The sequence below is a fragment of the Suncus etruscus genome, chromosome 13 (genome assembly GCF_024139225.1).
Source record: "Suncus etruscus isolate mSunEtr1 chromosome 13, mSunEtr1.pri.cur, whole genome shotgun sequence".
In the NCBI taxonomy this organism is placed as follows: Eukaryota; Metazoa; Chordata; class Mammalia; order Eulipotyphla; family Soricidae; genus Suncus; species Suncus etruscus.
Window position 1 is genome coordinate 98,612,495 of NC_064860.1, and position 15,985 is coordinate 98,628,479.

The 15,985-nt window shown below is 53.4% G+C and overlaps 2 protein-coding genes across 2 annotated transcripts in view; both read right to left on the minus strand.

The window, feature by feature from the left end:
- Nucleotides 1–15,985, minus strand: part of TSPEAR (thrombospondin type laminin G domain and EAR repeats) — an 81,038-nt gene that overhangs the window by 20,507 nt on the left and 44,546 nt on the right. Inside the window, exon 2 of the mRNA XM_049785424.1 lies at nt 13,382–13,602. Within this exon, the coding sequence (XP_049641381.1) occupies nt 13,382–13,602 (221 nt within the window). The remainder of the gene's footprint in view (nt 1–13,381; nt 13,603–15,985) is intronic.
- LOC126025656 (keratin-associated protein 10-8-like) lies at nt 5,167–5,886 on the minus strand. The gene is made up of 2 exons (XM_049785451.1): nt 5,562–5,886; nt 5,167–5,501 (listed from the first exon to the last, which is right to left on the minus strand). The coding sequence occupies exons 1-2, from the start codon at nt 5,884–5,886 to the stop codon at nt 5,167–5,169; spliced, it is 660 nt and encodes a 219-aa protein (XP_049641408.1).

Consider the following 15,985-nt stretch of genomic DNA (forward strand, 5'->3'; position numbering starts at 1 on the left):
GTGCAGAGTTGTGCGAATCTTGAGCCTTCAGCCATGGATCTGCCCACTGCCATGGCCTGTCACAGCCCCACGAGCCTCCCAGTCACAGCCTCTGAGCTCCATCCGAAGCCCCCTCAGGCCTGTCGCGCCTGCACAGCCCCGGGGCTGAGTGGACCTAGTAGGAGGGTGGCTAGGAAGATGCACACGTACCCGGGCGGAGCCTGGCTAACCCAGATGCCACCCAGGAGCTGGGACTTGAGCCGGCACCTCCTGGTGCCCCTCCCCACCAACTCCCTCCAGCTCTCACCCCTGGGCCAGCTTTCACTGAACAGTGGGGCCTGCCCAGGTGCCCACACGGATGCTGCAGAGCTGGGACCCTAAGCCCTCCACTGACTGTGCACAGGACCCCCAGGGACTCGGGATGGGGCTGGGCACCAAAACCAGCGCAGAGAGGCGCATCTGTACCTCAGAGGGGTCCCTCCCCAAAACCCTGCAGGCCCAGCGATGCAGGAGTGTCTTGGGACCAAGTATTGGCCTAAAGACTCCAAGAAGAACTTCTAGAAACAATAGATCTAGGTGGTAAACTGGCAGGTTACCAACTCAATGGCAAAGTCTAAAGCTTTTCTCGGTACATTTAATGAAGGGGGAGAAAGAGGTGTTGGAAAACCTTCCATTCACAGATGTGCCTCAGAAAATCAAATACCTGGAATCAAATTAACTAAAGAGGTGAAAGACCTTGACAAAGAAAACTATGAAATAAGGACATGAGGAAATGAAAACACATTCCCTGCTTGTAGAATTAAATAATTAAGGATGGATGTGGAAGGCGAAGGATGGAGGCCTTTGTCCTTAGGCCCCGACCACGTGGCTTCACAACCCCCATTCAGCTGGCGGGTCCCAGGTTTAGGTGAACGGTGGAATCAGACTCATCCAGAGACAGGCATCAGGAAGCATCAACTTTATTCATTCCTATTCACCACATGTGTGTGGCCTATATCATAACCTTTTAAGCACTTGCTATTCTTAGCCCTGCATCTTAACTTCTTTCAGCCATTTTCCTTTGACCTCCATGCTGGTCAAAGACCAAAAGGGGAGAGCCCGCCAAAGGCCAAAGGGCCCGAATCCCCTGGGTCAAAGGCTTATCTACCTTTTCCAAGACCCCTCCCAGGAATGGGCGGGGTCTTGCAGGTAAGGTTAAGTTACCTAGGGAGAAAGGGTAGGGGATGAGGCTTCACCTGCTCATGGATTAGGAGCATTAACAGCATTAAAATGGCAATTGTCCCCCAAAGTATTGTACAGATTCAACGCAATCCCTATAAGGATACCATGATGTTTTTCAAAGAAACAGATCAAATATTCCTGAAATTTAAATGGGATAATAACACCCCAAACAGGATAGCTAAAGCTAATCCTTAGAATATGATGAGAGGCATAACTTTCCCCAATTTCAAGCGGTACTACAAAATTATAGTAATAAAAACAACATGATGGGTCAGAGTGATAGCACAGTGTGTAGGGCGTTTGCCTTGCATGTAGCCGACCCAGGTTTGGTCCTCAGCATTCCATAGGGTCCCCAGAATCTGCCAGGAGTAACTTCTGAGCACCACAGGATGTGACCCAAAAACAAACAAGCAAAACAACAACAAAAACCTTGATATGGTATGTTAATGAAAACAGACACTCTGATCAATAAAATAGTTTAATATCTTGAGAAACGAGCCCGGAGAGATAGCACAACGGTGTTTGCCTTGCAAGCAGGCGATCCAGGACCAAAGGTGGTTGGTTCGAATCCCGGGTCCCATATGGTCCCCCGTGCCTGCCAGGAGCTATTTCTGAGCAGACAGCCAGGAGTAACCCCTGAGCACCACCCGGTGTGGCCCAAAAACCAAAAAAAAAAAAAAAAAAAAAAATCTTGAGAAACACCCTGTATTATATGACCAGAAAACCTTCAATAAAGAAGCAAAAAATGTGTAAGGAAAAGTGGTGGTGGAGAAACTAGTCAGCTAATGCAAGAAAATGAACTCAGACCTGTTGCTAAATGCTGTGCACAAATGTCAACTCAAAATGGATTATAGACCTGGATATCAGACCTGAATCCATAAGATACACAGAGAAAAGGAAAACATAGGCATAACTTTCCATGACTTTGAAGCTAAAGGCATCTTCAAGGATGAAAGATCACACACCAAACAAGTGGAAGCCAAAATAAACAATGGGACTACATAATTAATTAAGAAGCTTCTGCACTGCGAGAGAAACAGTGACCAGGATACAAAGACTTCCCATGGGATGGGAGAGATTATTTACCCAACAACCATGTGACATGGACTTAATGTCCAAGATACACAGGTACAGATAAAACAAAACAAGCAAAAAATCCAAACCCATAAGAAAAATGGAGCGAAGAAGTGAACAGATGCTTCCTCGGAGAAAAAAAAAGACAAATGGCCAAAATGCACATGAAAAAGGTACTCCACATCATTATCCATTAGGGAGATGCAAATCAAAGCAATGTCCATCCCACACCACAGAAATTGGCCCTCAGCAAAAAGAACAAGAATAGCCAGAGCTGGAGTGAATGAGGGGAGAAAGGGACTGCTGCAGAGAATGTGCAGTCCAGCTTCTTTAGAAAACAATATGGAAATTCCTCAAACAAACAAACAAAAAACCCCACAAACTGGAAATTGAACTCCCGAGGCCTGAGCCGTGGTGCAAGCCGTAGGGTGTCTGCCTTCCACATGCTAACCTGGGACGGACCGTGGTTCGATCCCCCAGTGTTCCATATGATCCCCCAAGCCAGGGGCAATTTCTGAGCGAATAGCCACGAGTAACCTCTGAACGTCACTGGATATGGCCCCAAAACAAACAGACAAAAACAAACAAAAAAAGAAATTAAACTTCCATATAAGTTAGTAAAATCACTCCTAGTATTATATCCTAGGAGCCCAAAAACACAACATAGAAAAACTCTCTGTATTCCTATGTTCATTGCAGTACTATTCACAATAGCCAGCAACTGGAAACAACCCAAGTACATGAGAACAGATGAGTGCATGAAGAAACCGTGGTACATCTACACAGCTGTTAGGAAAATTGAAGTCAAAAAACTTGCTTATACATGAATGGATATAGAGAGTATCATTCTAAGTGAAATGAGTCAAAGGGCCAGAGCAATAATACATTGGGTAGGCATTTGCGTTCCATGCAGACAAGCCGGGTTTGATCCCTACTATCTCATATGGTCCCCTAAGCCCGCCAAGAGTGATTCCTGAACACAGAGCCAGAAATAGCCCCTGCGCACCATCAGATATGCCAAAAAACAAACAAGAACAAAAAAAGAAGTCTGGGGGCCGGAGAGGTGGCGCTAGAGGTAAGGTGTCTGCCTTACAAGCACTAGCCAAGGAAGTACCGCTGTTCGATCTCCACGCATCCCATATGGTCCCCCCAAGCCAGGGGCAATTTCTGAGCGCTTAGCCAGGAGTAACCCTTGAGCATCAAACGGGTGTGGCCCGAAAAACAATAAATAAACAAACAAAAAAGTCTGGAGTCGACAGACATAGAAAGATTTCACTCCTTAGTGAGGCCGGAGAGATAGCATGGAGGTAGGGCGGTATGCCTCGAATGCAGAAGGACAGTCATTCGAATCCCAGCATTCCAGCTCAGTCCCCTGAGCCTGCCAGGAGAGATTTCTGAGTGTAGAGCCAGGAGTAAAGCCTGAATGCTGCCAGGTGTGACCCAAAAACCAATAAAATAAAATAGGGGCCGGGCGGTGGCGCTAGAAGTAAGGTGCCTGCCTTGCCTGCGCTAGCCTAGGACGGACCGCGGTTCGATCCCCCGGCGTCCCATATGGTCCCCCAAGCCAGGAGCGACTTCTGAGCGCATAGCCAGGAGTAACCCCTGAGTGTCACCGGGTGTGGCCCAAAAACCAAAAAAAAAAAAAAAAAAAAAAAAAAAAAAAAAAAAAAAATAAAATAAAATATTTATTATGTCTGAAACCCAACTACAATCATATTTGTAATCATGGCGCTTAAAATGAAGATATTATTAAAAATAAATAAAATATATCACCCCAAAAGAAAAGAAAAGAGAAAAAGGAAAGGAAAGAAAAAGAAGGAAGGAAAGGTCAGTTGGCCAGGGTCAGCTGCAGGGACTGGAGGGATGGCAGGGTCAGAGAGGGCGGGGCCCATAGATGGGATGGGGCGTGGCCAGTGGAATAGGGTGACAAGGGGGCAGGTCTTGGATATTGGGGGCAGGGCATGGGCGTGGTCTAGGAGGTCTGTGGTCAGTGGCATGGCCTTGTGATGAGAACGGGTCTTCAGGCTGGAACCAGGACAGTCTTTTCCTGCCCAGTGTCCAGGCCCTCGAGGGACCTTCCCACCCAGAGGCCACAGTGCTAGGCCCGATGGCCACCATGGAGACCCAGGCCACCAGCAGGTCCTCCCCGCGCAGGGCTCCCGGTGATTTGGGTGCAACCAAGTGCCGGCTCCCTGGAAATGTTCCAGCAGCCTTTGACCCATGGTCTCTCTGCCTCGGTCCCTCTGCTGCCCTGCCCTGACCTGCCCAGCACACCCCAGCGCCCGAGAATCCTCCCTGTTGGTCCCACGAGGGGCTCTCCTTAGTGCCTGAATCCTGGAGGGGAGCCCCTGGGAACCAACTTGTGGGAGGACACCCTTATGCCCTGCTTTGGGGCGGGTGCAGATCCAAGTGGGCAGATCCAAGAGGAGTGTCAGTCAGCTGCCTCGGAGCCCAGGAGATGAGTCTCCCTAAAGCAGACAGGCAACTGGGTCTGGGGGTGTCTTCCTCCCGACACTCCTGAACACCCCACCCTGGATGTTCAGAGTGTGGTGCCACCTTCCCCAGCAAAGTTTGCGTCAAACCCTCCACCCCACCCCACACGCAGATGGGCTTAACGGTGCCTGCCAAGATCCAGGCTCAGAACCATTCACAGGGACATCAGCAGCTTTATTGGTGAGCGTGCACAGCAGTCACAAAGGTGCACAGAGCTCCGCCCATCCACAGGGAGGAGAGGACCTTGGGTACCTGCTGTGGCAGATGGGGCAGATGGACTACGTGCATGGCTCCCCCAGCCTGCAGGGGAGGTGGGTCTGGGCAGAGACCCAGGCTGGGCTTATGGCTCCAGCGATGTAAACAGGAGCCTGACTGGGTACTGGAGGTCGAGCAGGGGGTTCAGCAGCAGGCAGGCTTACAGGCCGGCCGACACAGCAGGGACACACTGGACCCCGAGCGGCAGCAGCTGGGCTGGCAGCAGGGCGAGGGGGCGCAGCAGGCAGGCTTGCACGTGGGCTGGCAGATGAGGGACACGCTGGAGCAGGGTTTGCAGCAGGGGGAGCACGAAGGTGCCTGGCAGGGGGAACACCCACAGCACACGGGGGTGCAGCACATGGGCTTGCAGCAGACTGGGGTGCAGCACATGGGCTTGCAGCAGACTGGGGTGCAGCACATGGGCTTGCAGCAAACTGGAGTGCAGCACATGGGCTTGCAGCAGAGGGACACACAGCAGTCTGGCTGGCAAGGGGAACAGGAGTCACAGGAGGGGGAGCAGGAGCTAGAGCAGGGCCCACAGCTCATGGGGCTGCAGAGGAGAGTTGGGGCACAGCAGCTGGGAGCACAGCAGCTCGGGGTACAGCAGCTGGGAGTACAGCAACTTGGGGCACAGCAACTTGGGGCACAGCAGCTGGAAGGACAGCAGCTGGGGGTGCAGAGGAGAGTGGGGCCGCAGCAGGAAGGGCCGCAGCAGGAGGGGCCGCAGCAGGGGGGCTCACAGCAGTTCTCCGGGCAGTCATCCCCCAGGCAGGAGGGGGCGTAGGGTTCACAGGCCTCGGGCAGGCAAGCCCGGGTGTTGTAGCTGAGGTCGCTGGAGCAGACGGACAGAGTGGAGTAGGCCATGGCGGGCGAGGAGGAGAGTGAGTGTGAATGTGAGTGAGTGAATGAGTGAGTGAGAGAATGTGGGGTGTCGGGGATCCCGGCTTTTATACCCGGGCCAGCCCTGTCTCACGAGGCCTTCCTGCCCCTTCCTTGTTGTCAACACTGAAGCTTCTGTAGTGAGTGAGTCATGGCTGGTACGTGTCCTGCCTGTGTCCCAGGAAGTGACGGCAGGGCTTTGTGGGTACTGCATGACCTCCCCAAAGCTGTGAGGCACCTGAGGGCGAGAAACAGTCCTGGGGTCACCCTCCGCAACTGCTGCCCCCAAGGCCTGGTTCTCCTGTATTCCCAGTCCGAGAACCATCACACAGAAGTAGACTGCTTTGGGCTTATCCCAGTCTGTTTCAGCCCAGTCCAGCCTATTTCTGTCTGATTCAGCCTATTCTAGTCTTTTCTAGCCTGTTGCAGTTCTTTCTAGTTGATTCTCGTTCTTCTGGCCAGTTCTTGTCATTTTTTATCTGTTCAGTTCTAGACTGCTTTGGACCAATCCAGTCTGTTCGGATCTGTTCCAGACTCTTTTGGTCTTTTGCAGCCTGTTCTGCAACCAGCTGGTTCTGGTTTCTTCTGGCATATTCTGGGGAGGACGGGTGTCTACTCTGTTTTAGTCTATTCTGTCGTGTTCTGTTCTATTCAACTTTGTTTTAGTCTGTTCCAGTCAGCTGCAACCTGTCTGATTTGTTTTTATTTGTAGCAGCCTGTTCTGGTTTCGTAAGGCCTTTTCTGGTCTGTTTGAGTCAGTTACGGTCTGTCCTAGTCTGTTGTGGTCTTTTCTGGTCATTTCTGGCCTGTTCCAACCTTTCTGGTCTGTTTCAGTCTGTTCTAGTCTTTCTTGGTCTGTTCTGATCTGTTCATGTCTGTTCTGGTCTCTTCCAGCCTTTTCTGGTCTGTTCTAGTCAGTTTTGGTCTGTCCCAGTCTGTTGTGGTCTTTTCTGGTCTGTTCCAGTCTGTTCATGCCTGTTCTGGTCTCTTCTAGCCTGTTCCAGCTTGTTCCGGTCTGATCTGGTCAGTTGTATCTTGTTCTATTCAGTCTGGTCTTTTCCACATTCCAACCTGTTCTGGTCTGATCTGGTCAGTTTCACCATTTTTTGGGTCAGTTTCACCTTTCTTTTTTTAAATCAGTTCCAGTCTTTTTTTGGCCTGTACTGGTCTGTTCCAATGGACTATTCTAGTTTGCTTCAACTTGTTCTGTTCTCATCTGGCTAGTTCCAGTCTATTCTGATCCATTCCAGTCTATCCCAGCCTGTTCTGGTCTGATCTGCTCAGTTCCAACGTGTTTAGATATGTGCTTGTCAGTTATGGTCTGGTCTGTTCCAGCCTGTGCTTGCCTGTTCTAGTCTGTTCTTGCCTGTTCTGGTCCATTCAGGTCAGTTCCAGCCTGATTTAGCCTGTTTTAGATGACACATGGCCACATCTCTGAGATCCTGCCCTGCCCTGGCCCCTATGTCTGTGTGATGGCTATGAAGTCTCCGTTGCATCCCTCGCCTACTGGCAGGCACTGAGGCCAAGACCCTGACAGTGCAGTTGCATATGCGAGGGCATATCTGGGCACATGTACAGTATACATGGACTTGTATGTAAGCACATGCACAACCCTTATATGAGGGCCTATTTGAGTATGTGTGTAGTCCTATAGACGTCAATACACACCGGAGCACAGGTTATATGGATAACAGCTCTGTTAGACATGTTAGCATGTATCAGTATCTTGATATACATATACGAGCACATGAGCACACATGAATCCTATCATGCGATACAGTAAGTCTCACACACATGAATGTACATGAGTCCCATATACATGAGTACACGAGTCCCATGAGTGCACCAGTCATATACATGAGAGCTCATGAGTGTACATGTGAGTCCCATATACCTGAGTGCCCATGTAAGCATGTGAGTCCCATATACATGATGCATGTGTGAACCCATATGACATCATGTGTGCAACTCCAGCTCTCCATCTTATCTCTCAGCCTCCTTTCTTCCTCCCACCCCTAGACTCCTCTGTGTCCCCAAACTCTTCTATCCCTTCTAGAGTGTTTCCAACTGCCCCAAACTGGCCTCTTTCTCAGAGCAGGCTGGTCACGGCCCCGCTGTCACAGGGCCCTGGGGTCCCAGGTACCCGCCAGGGTCTGGGCGCTGTGAGAGGCCCCTCAGGCTGATGGACTTACCACAGGCCCCACCTCACAAGACCCCACAGACACGGAGCCTCCATATTCCCAGGGGCCTGGGACATTTCTGTGGGGGCTTCTGGCCATGCACCACCACTGAGGGCCTAGTTCCCTGACAGGCTCAGAGCGAGTCCCGCCTCGTGGTGGGTCTGAACAGTTGGGCCAGACCTGGAGCAGAGGGTCTTAGCTCCTGGCACGGAGGCAGTGGGTGAGGGCCGAGGGGACAGCGAGCCAGAAAGGAGCAGCTGGCCCTGTGGCCCTGACCGGATGGACGTGCATGGTGTTCCCAGGCCGGCGCTGAGCTGGCCAGTGCCTGAGAGATCCACACTCAGAGCCATTTACAGGATGTCAGCAGCTTTATTGGTGAGCGTGCATGTTAATCACATGGGTGTACAGAGCACCACCCACCCATAGGGAGGAAAGGACCTCAGGCCACCTGTTTGCAGCAGACGGGGCAAGTGGGCCAGCCTGCAGGGGAGGTGGGTCTGGGCAGAGACCCCAGGCTGGGCTTATGGCTCCAGCGCAAGAGAGGCCAGGCAGGGGGTTCAGCAGCAGGCGGGCTTACAGGCGGGGCGACACAGCAGGGACACGCTGGACCCCGAGCGGCAGCAGCTGGGCTGGCAGCAGGGCGAGGGGGAGCAGCAGGCGGGCTTGCACGTGGGCTGGCAGATGAGGGACACGCTGGAGCAGGGTTTGCAGCAGGGGGAGCATGAGGGCGCCTGGCAGGGGGAGCCCCCACAGCACACAGGGGTGCAGCACATGGGCTTGCAGCAGACTGGGGTGCAGCACATGGGCTTGCAGCAAACTGGGGTGCAACACATGGGCTTGCAGCAAACGGGGGTACAGCAGGCTGGCTGGCAGGGGCAGCAGGAGCAGCAGCAGGGGGAGCAGGAGCTGGAGCAGGACCCGCAGCTCATGGGGGTGCAGAGGAGAGTGGGAGAACAACAGCTGGGAGCACAACAGCTGGGGACACAGCAGCTGGGAGCACAACAGCTAGGGACACAGCAGCTGGGGGTGCAGAGGAGAGTTGGGGCACAGCAGCTGGGAGCACAACAACTGGGAGGACAGCAGCTGGGGGTGCAGAGGAGAGTGGGGCCGCAGCAGGAGGGGGCACAGCAGGAAGGGCCACAGCAAGAGGGGCTGCAGCAGGGAGGCTCACAGCAGTTCTCAGGACAGTCATCCCCCAGGCAGGAGGGGGTGTAGGGGTCACAGGCCTCGGGCAGGCAGGCCCGAGTGTTGTAGCTAAGGTTGCTGGAGCAGACGGACAGGGCGGAGGCCATGGCGGGTGAGGAGGAGAGTGAGATTGTGTATATGTGCGTGTGGCTGAGGAGTGAGCGTGGACTGAGCGTGCACATCCCGGCTGCAGCTTTTATACCCCCACGGGGATGTTTTCTTCCTGGTCCCAGCTGGCCCTGCCTGGCCCTTCCTGCTTGGGGCAGGCGCGGGCACCTGACCTGTGCGTGTGCCAGATGCAACGACAGCAGGTGTTGATGTCTCTGCTGTTTCCTGGTACCTGCTGGGCAGTTGTGCGGGTGCATGTTTGGTACCGGAGAGGCGGCTTGCCCAACCTCCTCTAGGCTCCCTCTCTGTCACCATCAGGGCAGTCGACTGGCCCCCGTGAGCAAATTCTGAGGTCCTGTGTGAGGCCTCTCGGGCAGAGACTGAGGCTGAGAGCCTGGGATGTGCACAGGCCATGTGCAGGGTAGGGGCTGGCCACGGGGCAGGATAGGGGAGATGAAGGGACGTGGTCAGTGCAAGGAGAACAGGACAAAGGGTGTGGTAGTGCAGGCTGCAGGGAAGGAGCATGGTCTATGCAGAACTATGCCAAATAAAGGGGAAGGGTCAGTGTAGGCCACACACCAAATAGCATGGCCAATACAGGTCAACATGTGACTATGCAACTTAAGGGGAGGGTCAGTGCAGGCCACACACTGGAAGGGGAGTGGTCTACGGAGGATTTTGCATTGGAAGGGCAGGGTCAGCACAGGCTGCGTAGGGAAAGGGCCGTACAGGCTTCACGCAGGAGGTGCTGATTCGTTCCTCCAGCCCTGTCTCCAAAGTAGACTTTGGGAAGGTCCTTGCTTCAGAGCAGCCCCTCCATTGGCCAAGTGGCCTGCAAAGTTGTGCTGTTTCTGACTCTCAAACAAATGTGCCACACACAAGTGTAAGTGAACATATACTAAGTGTAGGGTACTTATCTGAGACCCACCCATTTCTGGGAGGGGTCTTGGGAACCGGATAATAGGTGTGACTTTAATTGCAAGACCCGGCCCATTCCTGGGAGGGGTCTTGGAATAGGTAGATAAACCCAGAAGCCAGGGGATTAAGGGCTTTTGCCTTTTGGCCCTGCTGGGCTCTCTGAGGGAGATGGCTGAAAGAGGATAAGACGCAGGGCAAGCCTAGAATGGCTGTATGTTTGAAAGGTTATGAGATAGGCCACACACATGTGGTGGATAGGGCCTAAATAAAGTTAATGCTTCCTGACGCCTGCCTGTGAGTGAGTGATTTCGCGTTTCACCTGGGCCTGGAACTTGCCGGCTGGATGGGGGATGAAGCCACGTGGCTGGGGCCTAAGCACAAAGGCCTCCATCCATCGCCATCCAGCCCCATCGTTAATTATTTAACACAACACTAAGATATTAGTAAATTCTTTTTTCCTGGTGTAATTTTCTGTCATTGGATCATCTGGTATTAGGACTTGGAGTTTTAGGCCTTAGGGACATTGAGCTGCCAACACGTCAACACAGAGACAACGATTTTGGGGACTGTGTTTCCCGGATCTGCCTGGGGCTCCTGTGAATCTCCCACAAGCAGTGACAGCTCTGAGGCTCAAGGATTTTTTGCAACTATAATTGGCTTCACACATGGCGACCCTCTTTTTTTCTTTTTCTTTTTTTTTTTTCTTTTTTGTGGTTTTTGGGTCACATCTGGCTGTGCTCAGGGGTTATTCCTGGCTCCAGGCTCAGAAATTGCTCCTGGCAGGCACGAGGGACCATATGGGACTAAGGGATTCGAACCGATGACCTCCTGCATGAAAGGCAAATGCCTTACCTCCACGCTTCCTCTCTGGCCCCATGGCGACCCTCTTGAATCAAACTCCTTGACTAATCAATCTGAACACATGTTCTGTGATAGCAATTAGTGATGGACACTTTTCAGAGAGCTGCCGATGGAAATTAACTTTTGGGCAAAGTAATCAAGCAAGACCAATGACAGGGACTTCCTTCAAGCTATAGACTGAAAATAATTCTTACTGGTGCAGACTAGACACTAACTGCTAAGATAGCCTCAGGCCTGTGATCCCCTTTCCCACGAGTGTGACACTGTTCACATCTGCTAGAAGAGCCTGTGTCCCACTCGAAAAGGCTGGGAAAACGAGGATCAAGGCTGTGTGATTTGGGTCTGGGGCTCCATGCAGTCACCGGCAAATAAAAGTCTGTGAAATTCTTATACCTTTCCAGGATTCTCATTCTCTCTGTGTGACCCCATAACACAACAACGCTGGAACTGAATGTTTAAAACAGACAGCAAGTATAGCTTATGGTGGGATCGGGCAACCTGACCATACTCTCTGTGACAGTTTAGATCCAAGAGAGGTCTGGAGAGATAGGACAGCACGGAGGGCACTTGTCCGGTGATGCTGCCAACCAGATCTGATCCCCACACTACATAAGGTCCCCTAGGCACTGCCAAAAGTGATTTCCGAGCACAGACTCGGTGTAAGCCTTAAGTACCCTTGGGTCTAACCCCAAAACAATACACAAAACAAAAATAATATCTTAAAGGACTAACAGGTAGAAAATAAGGGTGGAAAGGTCAGGCCATACCACAGTAAGTTCAGGGAAGCTAATGAAGAGCATTAGTAGGCAGCCCTGGAAGGCCAAAGCCATCTCCAGAGAGGAGACCTTTGCAAGTGCTGAAGGCTGGTCCACCCAAAACAGTAGCTGGAGATGCAGGTACAAAGTCACAGAGCCAAGATGCTGAGGCACAGTCAGGGAGGAAGCCACGCACCCTCTGCCACTTGTCTCCTTCCCCCCTTCAACAGTGGATGGCAACAGAGGATACTTGGCTCAGACCTTGAGCACCGAAATCCTGAGCATTGGTGCAGAGACCAAGATTCCACCCCATAAGTCCGTGATAAGAAACTCTAAGATGAGCCCAAACCCTAGTAAAGTGGACTTTTCCACTCCTAGCTGCAGGCAGAGAGAGTTAACTCAGAAATATAACCAAAGTTGGCGTCCTCCAGGAATAAGGAACTAGGGTTTGAGTGAGCTTGGATGTTCTATCTGAAGAGGCTCCCTTGACAACCAAAGTTTGAATCAGAGCATCCCTTGACAGTCATGATTTGAATCAAAGTATTCCTAGACAACCAAGGTTCGAATCAGAGTATCCCTAGACAAGGAAAGTTGAGCAAGAAAAATCAGTGATTAAGACATCTCTACAATGAAATGATTGTACTGTTACTGCTTGTGATTTCTACTGCTTGAAGATTTGACTCAGGGGGTCCTTGCCAAGTTTCCCCAGTGGTATGGGGCTCAGACCTTGGTTAGCCAAATAAACTCCCTTTTGCACCTTGCATTATTGGACATGGTCTTTGAGTCTCAGTGCTGACATGGGTGTCAACCCTAACATTGGCACTGACCCGGGCATTGTAAGCTGGGAACCCCCACTATTTGGGGCACTTGGGAGAGGACAGGGTGTCAGATGCAAGCCATTTGGTTCTCTGGCCACATAAGCATGGCACATGACCCCAACATGGCTCCCCATGATGGGCCAGAGGACGAAAAACCAATTCTAGACCAGCACAAAGAATGAGAGGTGCCAGCCAGAAGCCAAAGTAATGTGAGAGAAACCAGACATGTGAAAACAACTGAGGCACGACAGAGAAAGTAAACATTGCAGCGGCAGCTTCCTGTGGCGCCCACCAACAAGGCAAAGGGCCCAGGCAGCGCAGAGACCAGACCCTTGGCAGACACAGACATTCCCACAGCTGAGAGCCGGACAGCCGGCCACCGCCTCAGAACCACAGGAGCAAAAGAACCACAGGTGGCCAAAGAGAATGTTGGAACCAAAAAGACAGTACAGTGGGTCCAGGGCACTTGCTTTGCACATAGTCAATCAGGACAGACACAGGTTTGACTCCTGGCATTCCACATGGTCCTCCAAGCCTGCCAGGAGTGATTTCTGATCACAGAGCCAGGAGTAACCCCTGAGCGCTCCCGGGTGTGGCCCCAAAACCAAAATAAATGAGTAATAACAGAGAGAATAAAAAGGTGCTCGCTACTGACCTTGGGCGGCAGGCGGGGCGCCTTCAGGGTGGCGACGATGGAGAACTCCTCGGGGAAGAAGTGGCACCTGGAGAAGATCTTCGAGGCCGGGAAGCTCAGGGCATGTGGCGCGCCGGCCACCAGCTGCAGTCCTCGGACCCCCTGGTCCTGCAGCATCCGGACAGCGTGTGGGGCGCCGTGCATGGGCAACGCCTCTGCCAGGATGTCCAGAGGGCGCAGGTCTGTGCCAGGGAGAGCGCAGAGGTTATTCCAGAGCATGCTGCACCCTAGACGCTCCTCCACCGTGCAGGCTGGTCTGGGTCGGGTCCCACTCAGCCCTTCACAGGGTCAGCCCCCAGGCCCTGGGCAGCAGGGACTGCACCGGGGGCTCTGAGGCACAAGGACCCTATCCCCTGGATGGGAAGGAGTGGACCCCACCCCACCCAGCAGGAGAGTCTCCCCCACGCGGGGCACAGCCTCCCTGCTCCAGGAAGCCGTGGGCACTGCAGCCTGATGATGGGATCTTCCAGAACGAGTCTCAGCCTGGCCCAGCCCCAGGCACGGCAATTAGGGCCCATTACCAGCCGGGGTTCCCCCAACATTGCTAATCCAGCATGATCCCCGCCCCAGCTAATGAGCGTAGCGCTTCCTGTCCTTTCCCTGCACCTTCCAGGTGGGGTACACAGGGCTACACCCGAGCTTGCAACCCCGTTTGATCACCCGGTGGACCCCAAGGTCCAGAGGCGGTTTTTCCCCTGGGGGCCACTAGGAGGAGCTGCTGAGACTTCAGAGGCGCCGGTGAAGCCGGGTGTTTGTGCAAAGATGGGGAACAGGCCCCGGCCAACACCAGGACTCCCCTCACCCCCGCAGTCCAGCCACAAGGACGTTGACATCCTGACACTAGCCTATGGGGGCTGGCGGGGTGTCTCTCTGTCTCTGTCTCTATCTCTCAGTCTCTGTGTGTGTATCTCTTTCTCTGCTGACCCACCTGCTTCCCACTCGGCCCTGGGACCTTCAGCCTGGCACCACTGAAAAAGTGGGGCACGCAGGGCCCCATAACCAAGACTAGAGCCTGGGGACCAGCTCTGCCATTTCCTGCCACGCTGTAATTGTTTGGGAATTAGAGGCTCAGACAATCAATTAACTTAATTGGCTGCATTTGAAGCTTCAAAGAAACCCAAAAGCCGTGAGCTGGGAGGCAGGAAAGAAAAGGAAAGGGCTCGGCAGAGGTGGAGACCGCAGGTGAGGGAACTAGGGAAAGTTGTGGCCACCATGACCCTTGGGGGTGAGGGTGGAGTACCCTGAAAACCAGGACAGGCCCACACCCACCTGCTACCTCTTCTGTCCGTGAGTGCTCAACAGAACCTGCTCCTGGTGACTCCTGGGAGATGTGAGGGCCCCTGAGGAGCTAGGGCCAGAGCAAGAGGGGACAAGGGATGCCCTGAGCCCCTCCCTCCAGGGCTGGCATGAGGATAGCAGCAGAGGCTGGGGCTCTCCTGGTTCCCAGTAAACAGTGAGTAGCTCCAGCCAGGCTGGGATCCCAGAATTTACAGGCAGGAAGGGGTGGGAATCTCGGTCTCCCTGACATCCCCCCCCCCAGGGCCAGGGGACAGAGGCCAGGGAGGAGCAGGCAACTGGACTCGGGGGAGGGGGACGCACCAAATAGGTGCCCAAGAGCACCCCTGCAGTCTATGGGCCATGCACCGAAAGCCGATAGGACCCCATGAAGCTGACAGTTCCTCTGCAAAGGAATGCTGTCGCCCCTACTCTGAAGGGCCCTTAGAGCAGTTACCCCTAGCTCTGATGGACGCCCAGGGTTCCAGACCTCACACGCACACACCTCAGAAAGGCGCCAGGGTAGGGGTCCCAGACATATGCCGACACCCCTACCACCTGTCCCCTGTCCTGGTCTGTGGCTGTGATCTCATTGCACAAGGATCTTTGCACTTTTAGAGAGTCCTGGGGGCCCCCCTGCAAATCTCACTGTTACTTGGAAAAGGGAGCCAAGGAGAAACCCGAGGGTACTGAGACCCAGGGAGTAGGGAAGGTGGCCCACCCTTGACCTGCTAGCTCTGTGCTCTGACTGTCCCTGATTGAGAGCACTGTCCCATCAGACACGTGGGAGGTGCCCGTGCCCGACAGCGCTGTCCAATCAGATGTGTGGGAGGTGCCCTGGACTAACTAGCGGTGCTGTCCAATCAGATGCTTGGGAACAATATTCCAAAATAAAAACGGTTCCCACTTCAGTGCCCCCTCCTGCTGCCAGTCCTGCTGGGTCCCTGAAGTCTCTGTTCCTACCCAGCTGTGTGGCATTCTGGTGTCCCACACAGTCCCCACCTCGCAGCACCCAACCTCACCTGCTGAACCCCTTTGGAGGGGCCCTTCTACCAGCACCCACAAAGCAGGCTTGTAGAAAGAAAGGTTCAGAGGTCCTAACAAACAACCCCAGAGCATCTTGGTTCTGGTGGAGTCCTGGGCTCCAAGTTCCCTGGGAGCAGATTCACTCTGCAGCAATCTCGCAGAGGACGGCTACAGATTCAGGGATGGCACTGGGACACACTTTAAGGCAGGCCTGAGCCTATCCGTCCTGCGGGACTGGCCTAGTCAGCAGTGGGACTATGGGGC